The 17,973-nt window shown below is 48.6% G+C and overlaps 2 protein-coding genes and 1 non-coding gene across 3 annotated transcripts in view; 1 reads left to right on the forward strand and 2 right to left on the reverse strand.

The window, feature by feature from the left end:
- Positions 1-194: 194 nt before the first annotated feature.
- Positions 195-13,848, reverse strand: LOC135821384 (uncharacterized). Its single transcript, XM_065334455.1, has 10 exons — positions 13,279-13,848; positions 12,813-12,895; positions 11,158-11,298; positions 10,516-10,554; positions 8,608-8,667; positions 7,891-7,952; positions 7,341-7,421; positions 4,713-4,848; positions 3,542-3,716; positions 195-1,818 (listed from the first exon to the last, which is right to left on the reverse strand). The coding sequence occupies exons 1-10, from the start codon at positions 13,712-13,714 to the stop codon at positions 1,646-1,648; spliced, it is 1,386 nt and encodes a 461-aa protein (XP_065190527.1). The 5' UTR covers positions 13,715-13,848; the 3' UTR covers positions 195-1,645.
- Trnat-ugu (transfer RNA threonine (anticodon UGU)) lies at positions 5,868-5,939 on the reverse strand. The gene has a single exon. It is a non-coding gene; the product is annotated as a tRNA-Thr (tRNA).
- Positions 13,849-14,124: 276 nt separating the features above from the next.
- LOC135821385 (deoxyribonuclease TATDN1-like) overlaps positions 14,125-17,973 on the forward strand; it is a 29,874-nt gene continuing 26,025 nt past the window's right edge. The window contains exons 1-2 of the mRNA XM_065334456.1: positions 14,125-14,265; positions 17,363-17,383. Of these exons, the coding sequence (XP_065190528.1) occupies positions 14,217-14,265; positions 17,363-17,383 (70 nt within the window). The 5' untranslated portion in view covers positions 14,125-14,216. The remainder of the gene's footprint in view (positions 14,266-17,362; positions 17,384-17,973) is intronic.

The following is a 17,973-nucleotide window of genomic DNA, read 5'->3' on the forward strand; positions in this document are numbered from 1 at the left end:
AACTTTGCACGTTGGGTGGGAATTAAGTGAGCCCAACTGTTGGTCACCGTAGTCATGGAAATAGACCTGTGTCTGTGGGTTTGAATTGGGGAGTAATAAAATGGTAATATTTTACTACTCTCTGGTTTGAATGTAGTGCAGGGCATGCTCTATAGGGAAGTTACGTAGTGAAGGCAGCAGGGAGCTCCGGAGGGTGTTGTGCAAGCTCTCTTCGCATACCCCTAGTGGCATACTGTAGAACGGGTAATTTTAGCGACTAAACATTTTAGCGTTTTCTGAATCTGGACCAATTCAAGATGAAATATTTTAACGATCCGAGTTGCAGACTGAAGGAGGACTTGTACTGTACTGTACATGCAGATCTTTCGATTGGCACGGCAAAACTTTGGCGAAAACACTTCCTTCGCTATTAAAAGTCGCTAAAACATCACCATCGCTAAAATTAGCCGTTTTACAGAACCCTTCTTTATAGACTCTTGTCGTAGTCTTGTCTCTTGCATGCAGTCTTGGAAAAATGGATGTGTAATTACCCATCAATCGGAGCATTACACATTAATACAGAGAGTGTGCTTCAGTTAGGCTAAGAATGGGAAAGTGTGTGTGTGTGGTGTGTGTGTGTGTATGCACGCGTGTGTTTGAATGGATGCATGTGTGTGTGTGTGTGTGTGTGTGTGCATGTGTGTGCGTGTGTGCGTACGTGTGCGTACGTGTGTGTGTGGGTGGGTGTGGAAAATAGGATAAAGATGAATTGGCTTTCAGAGTTACTAGCTTCTACACGGTCTTTCTTGGCCAGATGTCTGCTTTCGGTCAATTCTCAATACTCAAACTCAAACTCATAATATTATTGTGTGTTTGCCAGTTGCCGGCTGAAACTGACTGGAGACCAAGTTACCGTCAGTTTTCCTGATCAGCACAATAAGAAGTCAGTTTTCCTGATCAGCACAATAAGAAGTCAGTTTTCCTGATCAGCACAATAAGAAGTCAGTTTTCCTGATCAGCACAATAAGAAGAAGTCTTGCTCAGCAATTGTCACTAGATGTGTATGGCAATTACGTGTACTGTAGTTTGGATTATGTGTACTGTAGTTTGGATTATGTGCATGCTCCTGTTGGTTCTATGACGCTGATTCGGCTCAAGTGCAGCGGTGATGTCCAGTGAAATTCCGCCAGGGTTACACCATGAATTCAGCATCGATTCGGCCGGATTTACACGATGGATTCCGTACCGATTCGGCCGGGTTTACACCATGGATTCAGCGAGAATTCCGCCGGCGTTGCAGTCGACACCATCAGTTCAATGGCGATTCCGGGCAACATGGGCAGTTAGCTGAATTCTGCTGGGTTTACAGTGGCGAGTGTCCAGAGCGACAAACCCACGTGCATGCCTTTATCATCGGTATCATCGGTACATAGAGCGTCGTCACAGGCAGGCAGGCAGGCAGAGGCTACTGCGGTGCTGCTCAATGAAATCCGGCCGCATCACTCCAGTTTGCGCCTTGCATCAGACCGCAGCTCAGTGTTCGCAGGTCTATGGCTGCGCAACGCCCGCCCGCGTGTGCTTAAGTGACGTGGCTGGATTTCATTTAGCAGTACACATTTGTAGAGTGGAGAGTTGACGAGGCGTGCGTGTGTGTGTGTGGCCTCTGTTACCACCAAGCATTGTTCTTCTTTGCCTCCTCGGCTGCTCTCGTCTGTTCACGCTCCTTGGCGGTGATTTCCTGGAGCAGGGCTGCGCACGCCTGCAGCTGAGGGTCGTCTTGAAGCTTCCTCGCCGTCTCCTTGGCAATGCTGACCTCGCGTCGACTCTCGGCTATGTCCCCTGGTAAGTGGTGCAAACAGAGAGAGAGAGAGAGAAGCAGACGTACACTCAGACCTCGCTTATCCGGTCCTCTTTTATCCGGATCACTCGCCATCCGGAAGAAAATCGTTGGCTTAGGCGAGACCAAAACAAAATCGAGATTCCCGGGCAGAACCCATGTGAAATTGGTGCGGGCGGGCGAATTTTATTTTTCATTTTTCTCCCATGTATGTACATGACTACATGTGTGCAGGCCATGCTGAACTTTTTTACAGCATTTTCCGGTAATTTTTATTCAATTTTTTTACAGACAGCAGGTACGCGGTTTACCCGTTCAACTTTTCTATATTCGGCCAACGATGGCCCTGATCTGTACATCATGGAAACGTACAAGCTCGGGTGGTTCGTGTGACTCCACGTCACAGATCTACTCACACTGCGAATGTATGAACTGTTAACCCTTTATTACCGGATTACTTGCACAGCATGCACCAGAATTACGAATTTCAGCACAATTTCCAACTTTACCAGGTCATAACTTTGGTCTCCTTCACTTGATTTTCACAATCTTGGGCTCGTTGGAAAGCTCTTGGCGAGAGCAAAGCCAGGGTACCAAGCTCCATTATTCAGTCGCCACGAATCAGGCGCGGTAACACAGCAAAGTCGTCTCCAAGCCTGATATGCAAGCAAATTCGTCCCATCAACGCCATTCCACTCTCCTTCATCGTAGAACGCTCAAATTTGTTTGAGACGATTCAAACTTCAGTCGACTACGTCATTATCATGTGCTTAGTCGCTCAAAGAGCAAACGAAAAGGGATTTCCCCCAAAAATGGCGAAGTGATCGATCAAAATTTGAATTTGCCGAGGTGAGAATACGGCGCGCGATATCTCTGGCGTCCGACATCGTACCTCTTCGGCAATTGTTGCATTGGATAGCTTGAAGTTTCCGCTACCAAATAGACCTTTCGATTGTTGAATTGGCGCAAGAAATGATGGAGTTACGAAGATATTACTGGCCTGCAGACTTTCGATCATATATGATCGAAAGTCTGCAGGCCGGTAATAAAGGGTTAAAAAAACTAAAAAAAATGGCTTTGGCTCGATTTTGGTGCGGGAGGGCCCGGGAATCTCAGCATATGCCACGCATACATACAGTATGTGTGTGCGATTATCCGGTTCCCTCGCCTGTCCGGATATTTTTTTTTCTGGAAAACGGGCGTGTGCGGCTATGCGAGGTCTATACACATACTATGCCCGTGCACACAGACATCCGCCAGGAAACGATGATATGCAACGGTGTTGGCTTTAAAAGCCGAAAAGGTTCAGAGGAAGACCCCCTTCTCCTCCCCCCCCCCCCCCCCCCCCCCCGAGAGTATTTCAGGGTGACTGTCACAGATTAAAACACCTTGAGTCAGCGAGATGTATGCACCGATGCACAAGCGGTTATACCATGAAGCTTCAAGGCGCGCCTCTCCGCCCAGGTACCCGGTGCACCACAGTACTGTCAGGCGCCGAAGAACAGAGCGCCGGCAAGCGAACAGGGCAGAATTTCACCAAGCACAGCATACCAATGTATACACAGTGACTCAACTGTGCATAGACTGCAATACATGAGAATAAGAGTGGTCTAGGCTAGGAGGCTGACACCCCCATCCCAGTTCTTCGGCGACCGGCCGTACTGTAGCCATTGAGGAGGAGGAGGGGCTGATTTGTAAGCTCACCTTGCTGGCGGTGATCCGTACCTTTATGTAGATGAAGCGCTGCTAGGTTGAAGTGCAGGGCGGACACTTCCAGCGGATGAATGCTCGTCTCTGTGTCGGCCGCCAAGGCCAGGCCCTGGTGAGCTACGGCTATGCCCTCGTCCAGGCGTGCGCAGTTATCGTACGACGTCGCCAAGCTGTTCAGCAGACCCACGACCTGCACGGTTAGACAACAGAGGGTGGTAACACAGATACCATAGATACCATAGCACATCTGCACGTCGTCCCTACATCTCCTATGTTTTGTCCTTTTCCTCGTTTCTTTTTGTTCTCCACCTGTTTTCCAGTAGGGCTGTGCCAATAGTAAAAAAAAAAAAAAACATTGGCAAACGAGCACACAAGGTACGACGAAGATTTCTGAGGATCGTTACATGAAAAAAGTTTCAATCTGCGCATATACAGAGGGTGTTCACACAGACAATATGCGTCAGCTTGACAATACAGCAGGCCGGCAGGAACGGGTCAGGTTGGTCAGGTTGCCACCGGACCAACCTTCTAGCCACTGACACGTGTTGACCACTGTGGAGGGTCACGTATACCCGCCATATCCATTCACGAAGTGTGAAAGGCCATACTGCTACCGGACCAATTAAAACCATAAGGCATAAAATTGAAACTGTGACTCACACGCAACCAGTATGGTATATACAGAAGCCTTGCTTGGTAGTTTTACATGTTTTTCGATTTTGACAGCATGTTACAAGGCGAGGACGCAACCGGGTTATGGTTGTAGTCAGGAGCACTATGCGTCCTCGCCTTGTAACATGCTGTCAAAATCGAAAAACACGCAACCAGTATGTACGTTACCAGTGTCACTATACGATAATACCGGTACAGCCTACTCGCAATAAGTCACACCACTTATTAGTCACGCACTCTCGCTAAGCCACGCAGTTTTGCAATACGGAGGGCATGTGCTTTCGTTACGTAGACAGTAGACATGAAGCAGCAGCTGCTCGTTCTTCTGCCTGTGTATACGAGTATAAAACAAACAATAATAGGACGAAAAGGGTTTTAACTCTGAGTTTCACGCACTAAGCGATCATCAGAAAACAGTAATGCCTATACGAGTATACAAACGTTACGCACTCGCGATCAGCCACACATTTTTGCCGTCAAGAGCGAGTGCACAACTTATTGAGAGGAGACATACCTGCTTGTCATGCTCGGGTAGGACTTTGGCAGCCTGCAGGAGAGCCTGTTCGAAAAAGATACACGCTGCTTCAAAGTTACGGTTATGCAGCTCCATCCTTCCGGACTTCTCAAAGATGGAACCAAGTAGAGCCTCGCTGCAAACAACAACAGCAACACACGCACACACACGCACGCACACGCACACACACGCACGCGCGCGCACACGCACACACACACACACACAAAAACTGTCAACGGGCGACCAATCTGATAAGGTGGCGACCACCTGCCTCAGAGGATCACCACAGCCAGGACCAAGGGATGTTATTACCAGTCAGATGACCCTGCATAAGGCGACCACCTGTACACAGGGGCCACACTAGAAGGTCCCTTGAGCGGTCGTCTTAGACCGGTAGGGTTCACTGTACAGCAGTCCAGAGCACACACACAATACTGTGCAGGTCTTGGGGAAACCGTGCCACGGCGAAGAGTTATGTTTACGTCACAATGACTCACTCACCTTCGCCGCAGCCTACACTGGTTCACATGGTCATTTTGCGCATCACTAAAGTAAATTCTGAGCCGCATTACTGCTTGTCATACCAAGAGTACATAACCCCCCAGAGTGTGCAACTCCCACATACCCCGCTGTCCCGACAGAATTTCAATTTGACGTCATTATTTATGACGCAATGCTCCTTGCACCAGTGATTTACAACATGTGGACGGGTGTCAACGCATCACACGTTTTTCTTTGCAATAATTTGTACAGGATCAGATCGGCTTCGGTCAACCACAGGTTCTGGATTCGTCTGATAATCCGTGTACAGTGCGCATTGCACCATAAAAACGACGTCAACTTGAAATTCTGTCGGGACAGCACCCATAGCCGAGTTGCACACTCTGTGGGGTTATGTACTCTTGGTCATACCAAAGGTGAAAAATGCATGCGATGTTCCTACCATCACCTTAGTGATGAGGTCATTTAGCACTGATCGTACTGTTTGTCAGGATTTCTATGATTCATGATGACCTACACAAAAATCTTCGCCGTGTAAGCGATTTTCTACAGAAGAGATGCGGAGTTGCACACTCTTGAATGAGTCTTGATACAGTCTTGATACAGCACATATGGGCTATGTTTGATACTGCAAAAGTGGAAAAAAATAGGGACAGGCCCAAGAGGGGTTTGAACCCTCGATCTTCGGTTTACAAGACCGACGCCTTACCACTTGGCCATTGAGCCTCATGAATAACCTGGCCTGTGATATGAATACACATCTAACAGAAGAGGAGAAGTTTGGCGCTTTATTTTCGGTAAGGCCGATTCCACACTACGCCGAAAGTGGCTTTGCCTTGAAGGCATAAAGTGGCTTATAAAGTGAAGCTGCATTCACACCTACAAGTGTCGATCACGGGACTTTGCTTTGAAGCCAAATGAAGGTTAGACTGTGAGGCTTTCCTGTGCTTGATCTAGCAACGGCGGTAGTGGAGAGGCTCTTTGTTGGGCCAAATCCTCGAATATCACCCATTTTCGCGTGCCCAATCTTGAAATTTGACCACGCTAGCACGCGCTGTGTAGGCGGATTCCAGATCATAGGTCGAATATTTGTCAACCTCGCCAACAGGCATTCCGGTGGCAGTTTTCGTTGTGTATGTCTCGTACAGTCCTTTCGCTTTCGTTTTCATGTTGTCGATTTTGGAATGGACGATCGACGCAGTATATTGCCTCCTCCCGGAGCTGTTCAGCAAACAAATTCAGCTTGATGGCGATCTCCTCCGGCGTAGCTCCTGCGAACTGTACCGGCCGGAGGTCGCCTCAAATATCCGCTCCAAAGCTCGATCAGCTTGCCCTCAAGCTCCTGGCTAAACATGACCCTAGGCATTGTTGACAGCTCACAACTCACCACAACTGAAAGATACGACAGGGAACACATTCGGAAAAAATCGAAAGGCTGAAGAAAAGTCAAAAAAGTGTCCTGAAAAGTTAAAAAGTTGCCTTGAAAGAGGGTGCTGGTGTTGCTTTGTAGACAACAAGCACTTTTCACTTTCGCGCGTTTCTCAAAGTGATCGCCATGGCAACTTGCCTGAAAAGTGCCTGAAAAATGGCTTTTTAGGCAGGATTTGGTGTAGTGTGGAATCGGCCTAACTTTGGTGCCGACAATTTTTACCTAAAAAACGCACCGAAAATGTCAGTACTATAATTATAGTACTAGTGCACTTACCTGGAAAGCGGGTTTACCGAAAAATTCCCTCCACAGAACTGCCGATTTTGGAAAATACCGAAAATATTACACCACCGAAATGTCTGCTTTTACACTACACTGGGGGCAAATGAAATCTAACCAAATGGATGCAGGATACTCTGTCTCACCGCATGGCCCTGTTGCTCCCAGTGCTACGGCTGCGCTGCTCACCCAGGCGTTATGGCCATGAGGTTGGATTCCAGTTGCCACCAGGGTACAGTGGGCGGTATATGCCTCTGTTTTTTGGTTTGTTTTTGTTTTGTTTTTGTAGTCAGCTATGTTCTCTTGCTGCTGCTGTTGTTGTTGTTGTTGTTGTTGTTGTTCTCTTCCACTCTATGTAGGCATGTGCACTTTCATAAAAAAATTAGAGAAATGACATGACCAATAGTAGACTTGCTTACTTTTCCTCCGTCGGCGCTCGTTCAACAAGCAGCTGTCCGTTACGCAGCGCTTGGCCGTAGTGTTGGTATGCCCGCATAGTGCTACAGGCATGCATGGGCAACCAGATGCACGTGGACACCCACACACACCCACGCACGCACACAGACACACAGACATTGCTATAAGCCAGGTACACCGCATCCTCAAACTAGTCCTGGCCAGACATTGTAGGCTCGAAACTCATTTTCCTGATCCGATTTGAAATTTGGGTGCTTGCGTGCATGCGTGAGAGAGAGAGAGAGAGAGAGAGAGAGAGAGAGAGAGAGAGAGAGAGAGAGAGAGAGAGAGAGAGAGAGAGAGAGAGAGAGAGAGGGAGAGAGAGAGAGAGAAAGAGGGAGAGAGAGAGAGAGAGGGAGAGAGAGAGAGAGAGAGAGAGAGAGAGAGAGAGAGAGAGAGAGAGAGAGAGAGAGAGAGAGAGAGAGAGAGAGAGAGAGGGAGAGAGAGAGAGTAAACAAAGTGTTGAAAGTGTGTGTTTAGTTAGTACATGGTGTTTAACCCGGCGGTACTTACTCGTCAGCACATGAATAGACATCACCGTAACGTGCAGACAAGATCACACGTAATCGATCAGCCTGCCAAACAGCCGCACAACCGCACAGATGGACACACGGACAGGCGGCGAGGTGGACAGACAGACAGACACACAACATACACACACACACACACACATTGTCACTTTCGGAGTTTCCCATTCAGAACCTAACTGAAGCATATTCTCTGTAATGTGTAATGCTCCAATCGATCGGTAATTACATCCATTTTGCCAAGACTGCATGCAAGAGACAAGACTACAACAATCTGAATCAAGAGTATATAAAGAAGGGTACGCTATGTAAGGGGACCGAGCACGGCACCCTGCCTGCATTACGTAACGTGCGTGTATCATGCACTGTACTGATACATTCGAAATCACAGCATCTCGTTCAAGCACATCTAAACACCCCCCCCCCCCCCCCCACACACACACAAAACACACACTCTCTCTCTCACCCTCTTTCTCTCTCTCTCTCTCTCTCTCTCTCTCTCTCTCTCTCTCTCTCTCCCTCCCTCCCTCTCTCTCTCTCTCTCTCTCTCTCTCTCTCTCTCTTTCTCTCTCTCTCTCTCTCTCTCTCTCTCTCTCTCTCTCTCTCTCTCTCTCTCTCTCTCTCTCTCTCTCTCTCTCTCTCTCTCTCTCTCTCTCTCTCTCTCTCTCCCTCTCGGTTGGGAAGGGGCTGACTGCCCACTCACCTCGTCAAGCTGCATGATATCCACCAACGCCATCTTCCATTTGTCCAGGAGTCGTTTAGCCTGTAACCATGGAAACACAGCAGTAGGACTATGTGTTTTTTAAAGAACGCTAGAAGTAGAATAGCGGCAAAAGCATAGCTTTCAAAGTCGGTCTTTCCAACAACCGTACAGGAGTTGGAAAGCATACGTCCCTCCATGCGTAAATATGAGAGTCCTGAAGAAGAAGGACTGGAGGATGCCTTCGGAGGCTAAGAAGAAAACAACTCATGTCAAGTACATGTAGATGACTGTCAATGATCGTTAACCAGAGTTGCTTGTTGGTGGCAAGGTTGAGGCATTCCTGAATTGGCACATTCAGAGGCCGACAACAAGCAACTCTGGTTAACGATCATTGACAGATGCATGACCCCCGTATGATTTGTTTATGCGGGCAATATGCCACCTGTTCATATCATTATTAGTACATGACTGTATTGGTTCGTGGAAATCCGGGCATAGAGTTTGTTTGGGCAGCGGAGGTCCGGGTATTGAGCACTGTTTGAGCAGCGGAGGTCCGTGTATGGAGCACTGTTTGAGCAGCGGAGGTCCGTGTATTGAGCACTGTTTGAGCAGCGGAGGTCCGCGTATTGAGCACTGTTTGAGCAGCGGAGGTCCGTGTATTGAGCACTGTTTGAGCAGCGGAGGTCCGTGTATTGAGCACTGTTTGAGCAGCGGAGGTCCGGGTATTGAGCACTGTTTGAGCAGCGGAGGTCCGGGTATTGAGCACTGTTTGAGCAGCGGAGGTCCGTGTGTTGAGCACTGTTTGAGCAGCGGAGGTCCGTGTATTGAGCACTGTTTGAGCAGCGAAGGTCCGTGTATTGAGCACTGTTTGAGCAGCGAGGTCCGTGTATTGAGCACTGTTTGAGCAGCGGAGGTCTGGGTATTGAGCACTGTTTGAGCAGCGGAGGTCCGGGTATTGAGCACTGTTTGAGCAGCGGAGGTCCGGGTATTGAGCACTGTTTGAGCAGCGGAGGTCCGGGTATTGAGCACTGTTTGAGCAATGGAAGTGGTCTAACCTGTGTTGTCACACCTGGTGACATGAAAGTAGCCTGCCGATTTTGGAGGCACGTCACGACCTGCCGACAATAGGGTTTATGCATACTACTCACGCCATTTGATCTTGAGGGGCAAGTCCACTAAAACGGTACACACTATGATACCAATCCTGCATCAAGAGCTATGAACTGTGTACGATCATACCCATATAAGTACTACAACTGGCTGTACCTGCCAAATATGGGACATGTTGCCCTTCAGGAAGGCGGCGGCCATGTTTTATGCATAAAGCTCATTGAGGTAGTAGTATGGTCGTTGTGACCGTAGCGTGTCCGACGTCTCTGGTAGATGGTGAGCGTATCTTACCAAGAGTACATGAAAACCAGAGGGTGCAGCTCGGATGGGTTGCTGTCACGGCGGAATTCCGTGATAACATCATTTCAGTGATGCAGTGTGTACAATGGATGCAGCTAATGGGATTTTCGGTCTTTGACCACTTGGTGGTGGGTCTGATCTACTCACCTCCCACTGTTTAGGTGCTGCATCTGCACCTTGATCCTAGAGGGTTGTGGCGTTCCCACGGCGAATGCGGAAAACTCGGCTTCCAGCCGAGTCTCACGCGAACCGTGAAATTTATATTTTTATTATTAGCGCGTACAAGCAGGATTCAAGCAGGTCTCTTTCTGCACAACTGCAGCTCAGTTGTACGCACTACGCCATTTCCTGCCTAGATCTGCGCCAAATAATGATGTAATCACGGAATTCCGCCGTGACAGACACCCATAGCAGAAAAGGCCCCAAGCTGCACACTCTGGTTTTCATGTACTCTTGCCGTCTTATGTTCTAGCGGTAAACAGTACTCGTAGAACTTACATCTTGATGGTTAAGAGCCTCTAGTAGACAGGTAACCGTCTGCAGGACATTGGCAAACACACACAAGCACAAGACTCCGTTGCCGCGTTGCCATGGCATTATCCGGGGCGTAGCAGCCGGTCCGGCACTTTTTTAATACAATGCCAAAAAGTGCCCAGAATGCAGGATTTTGCACTCTAATTTCAAATACTTCCCCGGCGAGAGCCCCCCGGACGGAAGTCCTTATAACCGGCACTTTGGAGGCCAGAGCAGTGACAAAATAGCACCCAACAGAGCAAAGAAATGACAAGGCCGAGTCGAAACTATCCGCCTTCTGTGCTTAATGTACTAATTTCATTTTTTTCATTTTTTTCTGTATGCTCTGTGTTCATACTCCATAAAATTCATGCTCCACGTCTCGTGATTCAATCATTTTTATCCGCTTTCATAATTATAACATTCTGCATGATTTTAATCATTTTTCACATACATTTTCATTTACTCTTCATCATTTTGTTGGAACTAGGTCTCCGGACCTGGTGAGAAGGCAGAAATGCCTGTTCACGTGGTGAAGTAAAAAAAAAAACAAAAAAAAACAAACAAACAAACATTTGTTTCCCCTCCAACCAAGAATCTAATCAACTGTAGTTTCCACACACTCACCAAATCCATGAGCTTGATGAGCTCCTCCACGGCGTCATAATCACCGTACGCTGATCGCTGTGCCAGCGTGCGCGTCTGTATCAGTGCCTCCTTGAAGAGAGCGTTGGCCGCGTAGCCCTTCTGACCGATCTGATAGTGCAACTGCACAGCGGAACGCACAAACAACCAAAACAGTAACACCACGTATTGAAGTACAGTAAAGCCTGTAACTAAAGACCACCGTGACTAGCGACCAGCCTGGTACTACAGTAAAACCTGTAACTAAAGACCACCGTGACTAGCGACCAGCCTGGTACTACAGTAAAACCTGTAACTAAAGACCACCGTGACTAGCGACCAGCCTGGTACTACAGTAAAACCTGTAACTAAAGACCACCGTGACTAGCGACCAGCCTGTAACTAAAGACCACCGTGACTAGCAACCAGTCTGTAACTACAGACCACCGTGACTAGCGACCAGCCTGTAACTACAGACCACTGTGACTAGCGACCAGCCTGGTACTACAGACCACCGTGACTAGCGACCAGCCTGTAACTACAGACCACTGTGACTAGCGACCAGCCTGTAACTAAAGACCACTGTGACTAGCGACCAGCCTGGTACTACAGACCACTGTGACTAGCGACCAGCCTGGTACTACAGACCACCGTGACTAGCGACCAGCCTGGTACTACAGACCACCGTGACTAGCGACCAGCCTGGTACTACAGACCACTGTGACTAGCGACCAGCCTGGTACTACAGACCACCGTGACTAGCGACCAGCCTGGTACTACAGACCACCGTGACTAGCGACCAGCCTGGTACTACAGACCACCGTGACTAGCGACCAGCCTGGTACTACAGACCACCGTGACTAGCGACCAGCCTGGTACTACAGACCACCGTGACTAGCGACCAGCCTGTAACTACAGACCACCGTGACTAGCGACCAGCCTGTAACTACAGACCACCGTGACTAGCGACCAGCCTGGTACTACAGACCATCCTGACTAGCGACCAGCCTGTAACTACAGACCACCGTGACTAGCGACCAGCCTGTAACTACAGACCACTGTCTGCATTGTCTTTCATTATTTTACGAGTTGGGTATGTGAACATAGTAAAAAAATAAAATAAAAAACACCCACACCCACACACCATGTACCATGTATACGCCCGCCGCAAGAGAAGCACGCAAATCTGCATTGAATGCACTGGAAGTGCACCCACAGATTTTCTCTTTATAGCAACGATAGCGGATCTGATTCTGATTGAAACAGATCAAGACAAGCGCCACGGATAACTGTCTAATCCACACAACTGGCGAAGCCATACACATATACACATACACACACATGCACACACACGCACACATACACACACATTATAGATGTGATACAAAGGCAGTGCAATAGCACCACCCAAAACAGCACTCAGCAGACTTAGACTACTCATACAGCCTTAGCGGCGACGTAGATTAATAAGGCCAGCTAGCAACGGAAGAGGCACTATAGGATGAGCGGGCGGGAACAGCATGCGGAGGGACGGCTCGAGTGACTGAGCAGCTTTTCGTTACACATGCATGCAAGCAAGTAACATGCCCCCCCCCCCTACCTTTGGCAGTTTGTACCCCCCCCCCCCCCTACCTTTCGCGGCTTGTACCCCCCCGTACCTTAGCCAGTTTGTACCAGACACCGCGCTCCCTCATCTTCCGCTGGGAAATATAGGAGCAGCCGGTCGCAAACAATGTCACGACTGTAAGAAACATCACATATGCACACACGTACACACACGTACACACACGTACACACACACACGTACACACACACACGTACACACACGCACACGTACACACACGCACACGTACACACACACACACGTACACACACACACACGTACACACACACACACGTACACACACACACACGTACACACACGCACACACACGTACACACACATACACACACGCACACGTACACACATGCACACGTACACACACGCACAGCAAGTAAGCACACGCACAGCAAGTAAGCATTCGCAAACACGGTAGACTTGTGGTATGTTCCTTTTACAGCACAACGTTTGAAATGCGCACACTCGTGGGGTTGCCCAGAGCCTCAGGCCCACTTAGTACTTACATAAAAATAGGATGGCTGAACGGGATACAAATGGCCAGACGGAATCCAACCCGCCCGCACCCACCAATCCCGCCGATGTCCGACCCACCGGCTCCCGGTCCGCAGAACCCATGCTGCGGCGTAACAGCAGTGTAGTACCAGTCAGGCGCGTGTCACGAGCAAGGGCACCATCTACTCGCCACGATCTGGACAGAGCTTGGCCCGATGGCAATGTCGTTGTTGCCGCTGCTTGCTTCCGTAGCATTGAATAGGCACGCTGGGACATCACCATTCCACACGTACTAGTATTTCTTACGTTTCTAATACAGTCGCCATTGTAACTGCGTCTAGATCCTATCGTATTCGCCGCCGCTATTATTTGACGCTGCTGCTGCCCTTGAAGTGCTCGCGACGGACATAGCTGCTGGAACGCCGAGCGACCCAAACGCCACGCCATTGCCAGACACTCGTACGAGAACAGACCTTGCTCCCCAAAACTTGGCCACAGCGGTGAGCGACTGGGACCAGCAATGGAAAAGGGACAGCAGCTATTTTTCTTTCTGGTCTTCTACAATTTTATAATCCGGTCTGTTCCCGTGTTGGCGAAAAAGAAGTGGAATGAGTGCGTGACTGTGCTGCGTGTACTGCACTGCACTGGTGTACGTGTGTGGAAAAGTGTTTTTTTGCTACTAAATGTTATATGCGCATACGTCATGCCAGTGATCTGGTGATGTCACTAGCTGCACTCACGAGATCGGTGTGGCGTCACGTGCCGTGTGCATGTGCATCATCCACAGGGTCAGGGATTTTTTGAAATGGCATTTTTTCAAAACAAATTCCAAAGCGAAAGACGTACACATATTTTAATCAAACAAAGTGCAGAGACGTAAGTGCAGTCTGTGATCTTGACACAATTTGTTGAGTGCCGTGAAGACGGACAGGGACTACTATCAGTAGATATGGCTGCCGCAAGTTGCCCTGCAGTACGGTCTGGATACAAATTTATCGGTAAGGGGATCAGGCTCGTTGAGCAGTACTTTCCAATTTTCTCCCAATATTAATTTTTCGAAAACGCATGAATCATTATTTATTTATGCACAACGCAAAGAGACAGAACTCGTGTAGGAACCAGAGCTAGGGAAGTAGGAACCAGAGTTAGGGAAATAGGAACCAGAGTTAGGGAAATAGGAACCAGAACTAGGGAAATAACACCTTACGACAGTACTGACATGTGGAAGGTTGATTTTTAACACTGAGAGCGAGGAGGGGGGGGGGGGGGGGGGGGAATAATACTTCACTGTCCCTGCGGGAATTTGCGGAAAAAATCTCGAAAACTTGCGCAAGAAATTGCGGCAGAAAGCAACAAAAAATGCTGCGAAAAGTGCGGAAAGATGCGGAACTTGCCCGGAATTCGCGGAATTATTTGCAGAAAAATAGCGGATTTGGGCCAAATCACGAAATTTGTTGCATCCGTAGAATCGCTTTTTTTTGTTTGCGCAGTAGACATGGTAGATGTACGGTACATGTACTCGGGAGTATGAGTTGTACTTTGCAAAAAAACAACATGATCATGGAAAGCATTGCTGGAAAAGTACAGGAAACAACAAAAAACGCGGGAAATCGCGGATTATGCAGAAAATCGCGGGTTTGGGCCAAAATCGCGAAAATTGTTGCATCCGTGTGTTACGGATTTCGTCTTGTATGATTTACGCATGTCGTTGTATTTGGTTCTTGTCTTGTGGAGTCCAGTGTCTGATGTCATATATGGTCTAAGTATACGCGCGAGTATGGTGTGATGTGTGACGTTTATGGTATGTGATGCATGCAAGAGTACGCGTTGTCAGAGTGTGAGGATGTGCTTCCGTCTGTGTGAGAGTGACTGTCAAGTGAATGCAGTACATGCGCAGTGCTAGTTTGGTCTGGGAATGAGAGTCGTGTGTGATTCGTCCGTGGTCTGGTTGTCGTGGTCTTGGTCATGTGTTCTGTACGTATTCGTCCCTGATTGGTCGTCTCGATTTGTCCTCGGTTTATTACTGCTTGTTCTTTGTTGATCCTCTGAGTCTTTTCCCGGGAGTCTTTCCCGTCGTCGTTTTCCGTCTAGTCTTTTCGTCTTTCTCCTCCTGTGCCCTTTCCGTATGTGTAAGAAGTCAGAAACTCCACCAAGTTGTTTGAGCTGTTGTGTGACAGGGGCCAGGGGGAGAAGGCAATACCATTTCCTTTACATTGGCGCCCAACGTTCGCTCGACGCAGGGTACTACCTCTGCAGCCCACGACCCTGGGATCGTTTTGTTTTCGCCGTGGCTTCAGTTCGTGCTCGCCGTTTCGAAATATATTTTATTTCTCTCGTCGACCAACTCACTTCACCGAGATTGCTACTACGGCCATGGAGATGGAAAGGCGTTCGCCAGCCTGGCCTGCAGGCCCCTTCCCCGGTGAGTCGCTACCAGTAAAGGGTTTGGTGTTTGCAGTGTGCGTATGTTTGCTGTCAGTGCGCGAGGGGATAGTTGTGTAACTGTTTGGTTTCCTGTGATGGTTTGTAGGATTCTCGTTTCGGATCCAGGTTGAATTTTTTTGTGAGCGTATGGTTTCGTAATTATTGTGTTTCGGCATATGGGTTTCTCTAGTTCGTTTGGGTGGGCGTCTGATCATGGTGAGCCACGGTCTGCCTGGTGGTCTGCAGGGATCCTGTGTTTTGTTGTATCGGTTTGCCTTGCGGGTGTTATGGTTTCCGTATGTTGCTGGTTGGCCCTTGCGCGCCCCAGTCGGTCCCTGACAGTTTTTTTTCTCGTTTTTTTGCGAAGCGGATGTAGTTCCGTGTTTTTCAGGTTCAATCCCTGTGGTTTTTTCAGGTTCAATCCCTGTGGTTTTTTCAGGTTCAATCCCTGTGGTTTTTTCTCTATAATATTATTTGCGTATTGGTGACCAGTTGTTTGTTTTGTTCCTGCTATCCTCACCTTGTACTGATCAGATGCTGCTGTACCTGTGTTTCTTTTTTTTTTTGCCCTGCTTGGCGCACCAACAACAACAACCGACTGGCCAAGACGCCGATTTCCCAAGATTCTGCACCCATGAAGGCTTCCTATTCCAAATCGGATCACACATCTCTGGCCACAGCATTCCGTTGTCTTATCGTTTAGTTGTGTTTCCCCTTGTTTCTTTTTTCTGACCTTTGTCGTTTGTTCTGAAAGAGTCGAGGTCGACTCTCGCTGGAGGGGAATGCTGTGTTACGGATTTCGTCTTGTATGATTTACGCATGTCGTTGTATTTGGTTCTTGTCTTGTGGAGTCCAGTGTCTGATGTCATATATGGTCTAAGTATACGCGCGAGTATGGTGTGATGTGTGACGTTTATGGTATGTGATGCATGCAAGAGTACGCGTTGTCAGAGTGTGAGGATGTGCTTCCGTCTGTGTGAGAGTGACTGTCAAGTGAATGCAGTACATGCGCAGTGCTAGTTTGGTCTGGGAATGAGAGTCGTGTGTGATTCGTCCGTGGTCTGGTTGTCGTGGTCTTGGTCATGTGTTCTGTACGTATTCGTCCCTGATTGGTCGTCTCGATTTGTCCTCGGTTTATTACTGCTTGTTCTTTGTTGATCCTCTGAGTCTTTTCCCGGGAGTCTTTCCCGTCGTCGTTTTCCGTCTAGTCTTTTCGTCTTTCTCCTCCTGTGCCCTTTCCGTATGTGTAAGAAGTCAGAAACTCCACCAAGTTGTTTGAGCTGTTGTGTGACAGGGGCCAGGGGGAGAAGGCAATACCATTTCCTTTACACGTGGAATTGCGATTTCCTGGAGGGACAGACTTCAATTAGTGATAATGAAACCGTGTGCATACAAAACAGGAGCTTTGTGATTAAAACAAATTAAAAAGCCAAAACGTTCAATCCTCTTCTATCCGTTGAGTTCTCACGCACATATCAAGCAGAGCTGTTATGTGTTCTTTGCCATTTGCCAGCCCTGGACTGGATGAAGCAAAGGAAAAAAAAACCGAAAACAGCAACACACATGTTTACCAAACAGGGCCAGTGGATGCAGCTGGGAGCAGCTTTTCGCCTCCGTTGTATGTGTTTGCTTATGTGTTCGTTTGTGTCTATTTGTGTATATTTCCTGCAGACATTGGAGCCAACCTAACAGGTAAGCATTGACCATGTAGTCTTGAGTTGATACACAGTTGCGTTCTAGGGCTGCAACGGGTAGGGGTTTGGTCGGGTAACGAGTTCGGGTACTTCTACCCGGGTTAGCACGGGCGCCCTATCGGGTATTTCTACCCGGGTTAGCACGGGCGCCCTATCGGGTACTTCTATCCGGGTTAGCACGGGCGCCCTATCGGGTACTTCTATCCGGGTTAGCACGGGCGCCCTATCGGGTACTTCTACCCGGGTTAGCACGGGCGCCCTATCGGGTACTTCTATCCGGGTTAGCACGGGCGCCCTATTGGGTACTTCTACCCGGGTTAGCACGGGCGCCCTATTGGGTACTTCTACCCGGGTTAGCACGGGCGCCCTATCGGGTACTTCTACCCGGGTTAGCACGGGCGCCCTATCGGGTATTTCTCAACATACATGTAGTCTGTGCCTTGAGTGTGCATAGAACTTGCACAGTCACGCTTTTTACATGCACCGTGCGAAAATATACCGTTCTCGAACTACACTATCGGGTTCTCAGGAACATACTGCTGCCCTGCTACCCGCTCCAATTACGGGTAGCACGGGTACCCTGCTACC

Source organism: Sycon ciliatum, chromosome 7, assembly GCF_964019385.1.
Source record: "Sycon ciliatum chromosome 7, ocSycCili1.1, whole genome shotgun sequence".
In the NCBI taxonomy this organism is placed as follows: domain Eukaryota; kingdom Metazoa; phylum Porifera; class Calcarea; order Leucosolenida; family Sycettidae; genus Sycon; species Sycon ciliatum.

Bases quoted from the DNA above. Each gene is read 5' to 3' on its own strand.
- LOC135821384 (XM_065334455.1), bottom strand. From the start codon at position 13,714: ATGGCGTGGCGTTTGGGTCGCTCGGCGTTCCAGCAGCTATGTCCGTCG. The intron at 10,555-11,157 runs GTGAGTGTGTGG...AATGTCCTGCAG, and splicing joins TCATCAAGCTCATGGATTTG to ACGGTTACCTGTCTACTAGA. The intron at 8,668-10,515 runs GTAAGTTCTACG...CCATGGTTACAG, and splicing joins AGGCTCTTAACCATCAAGAT to GCTAAACGACTCCTGGACAA.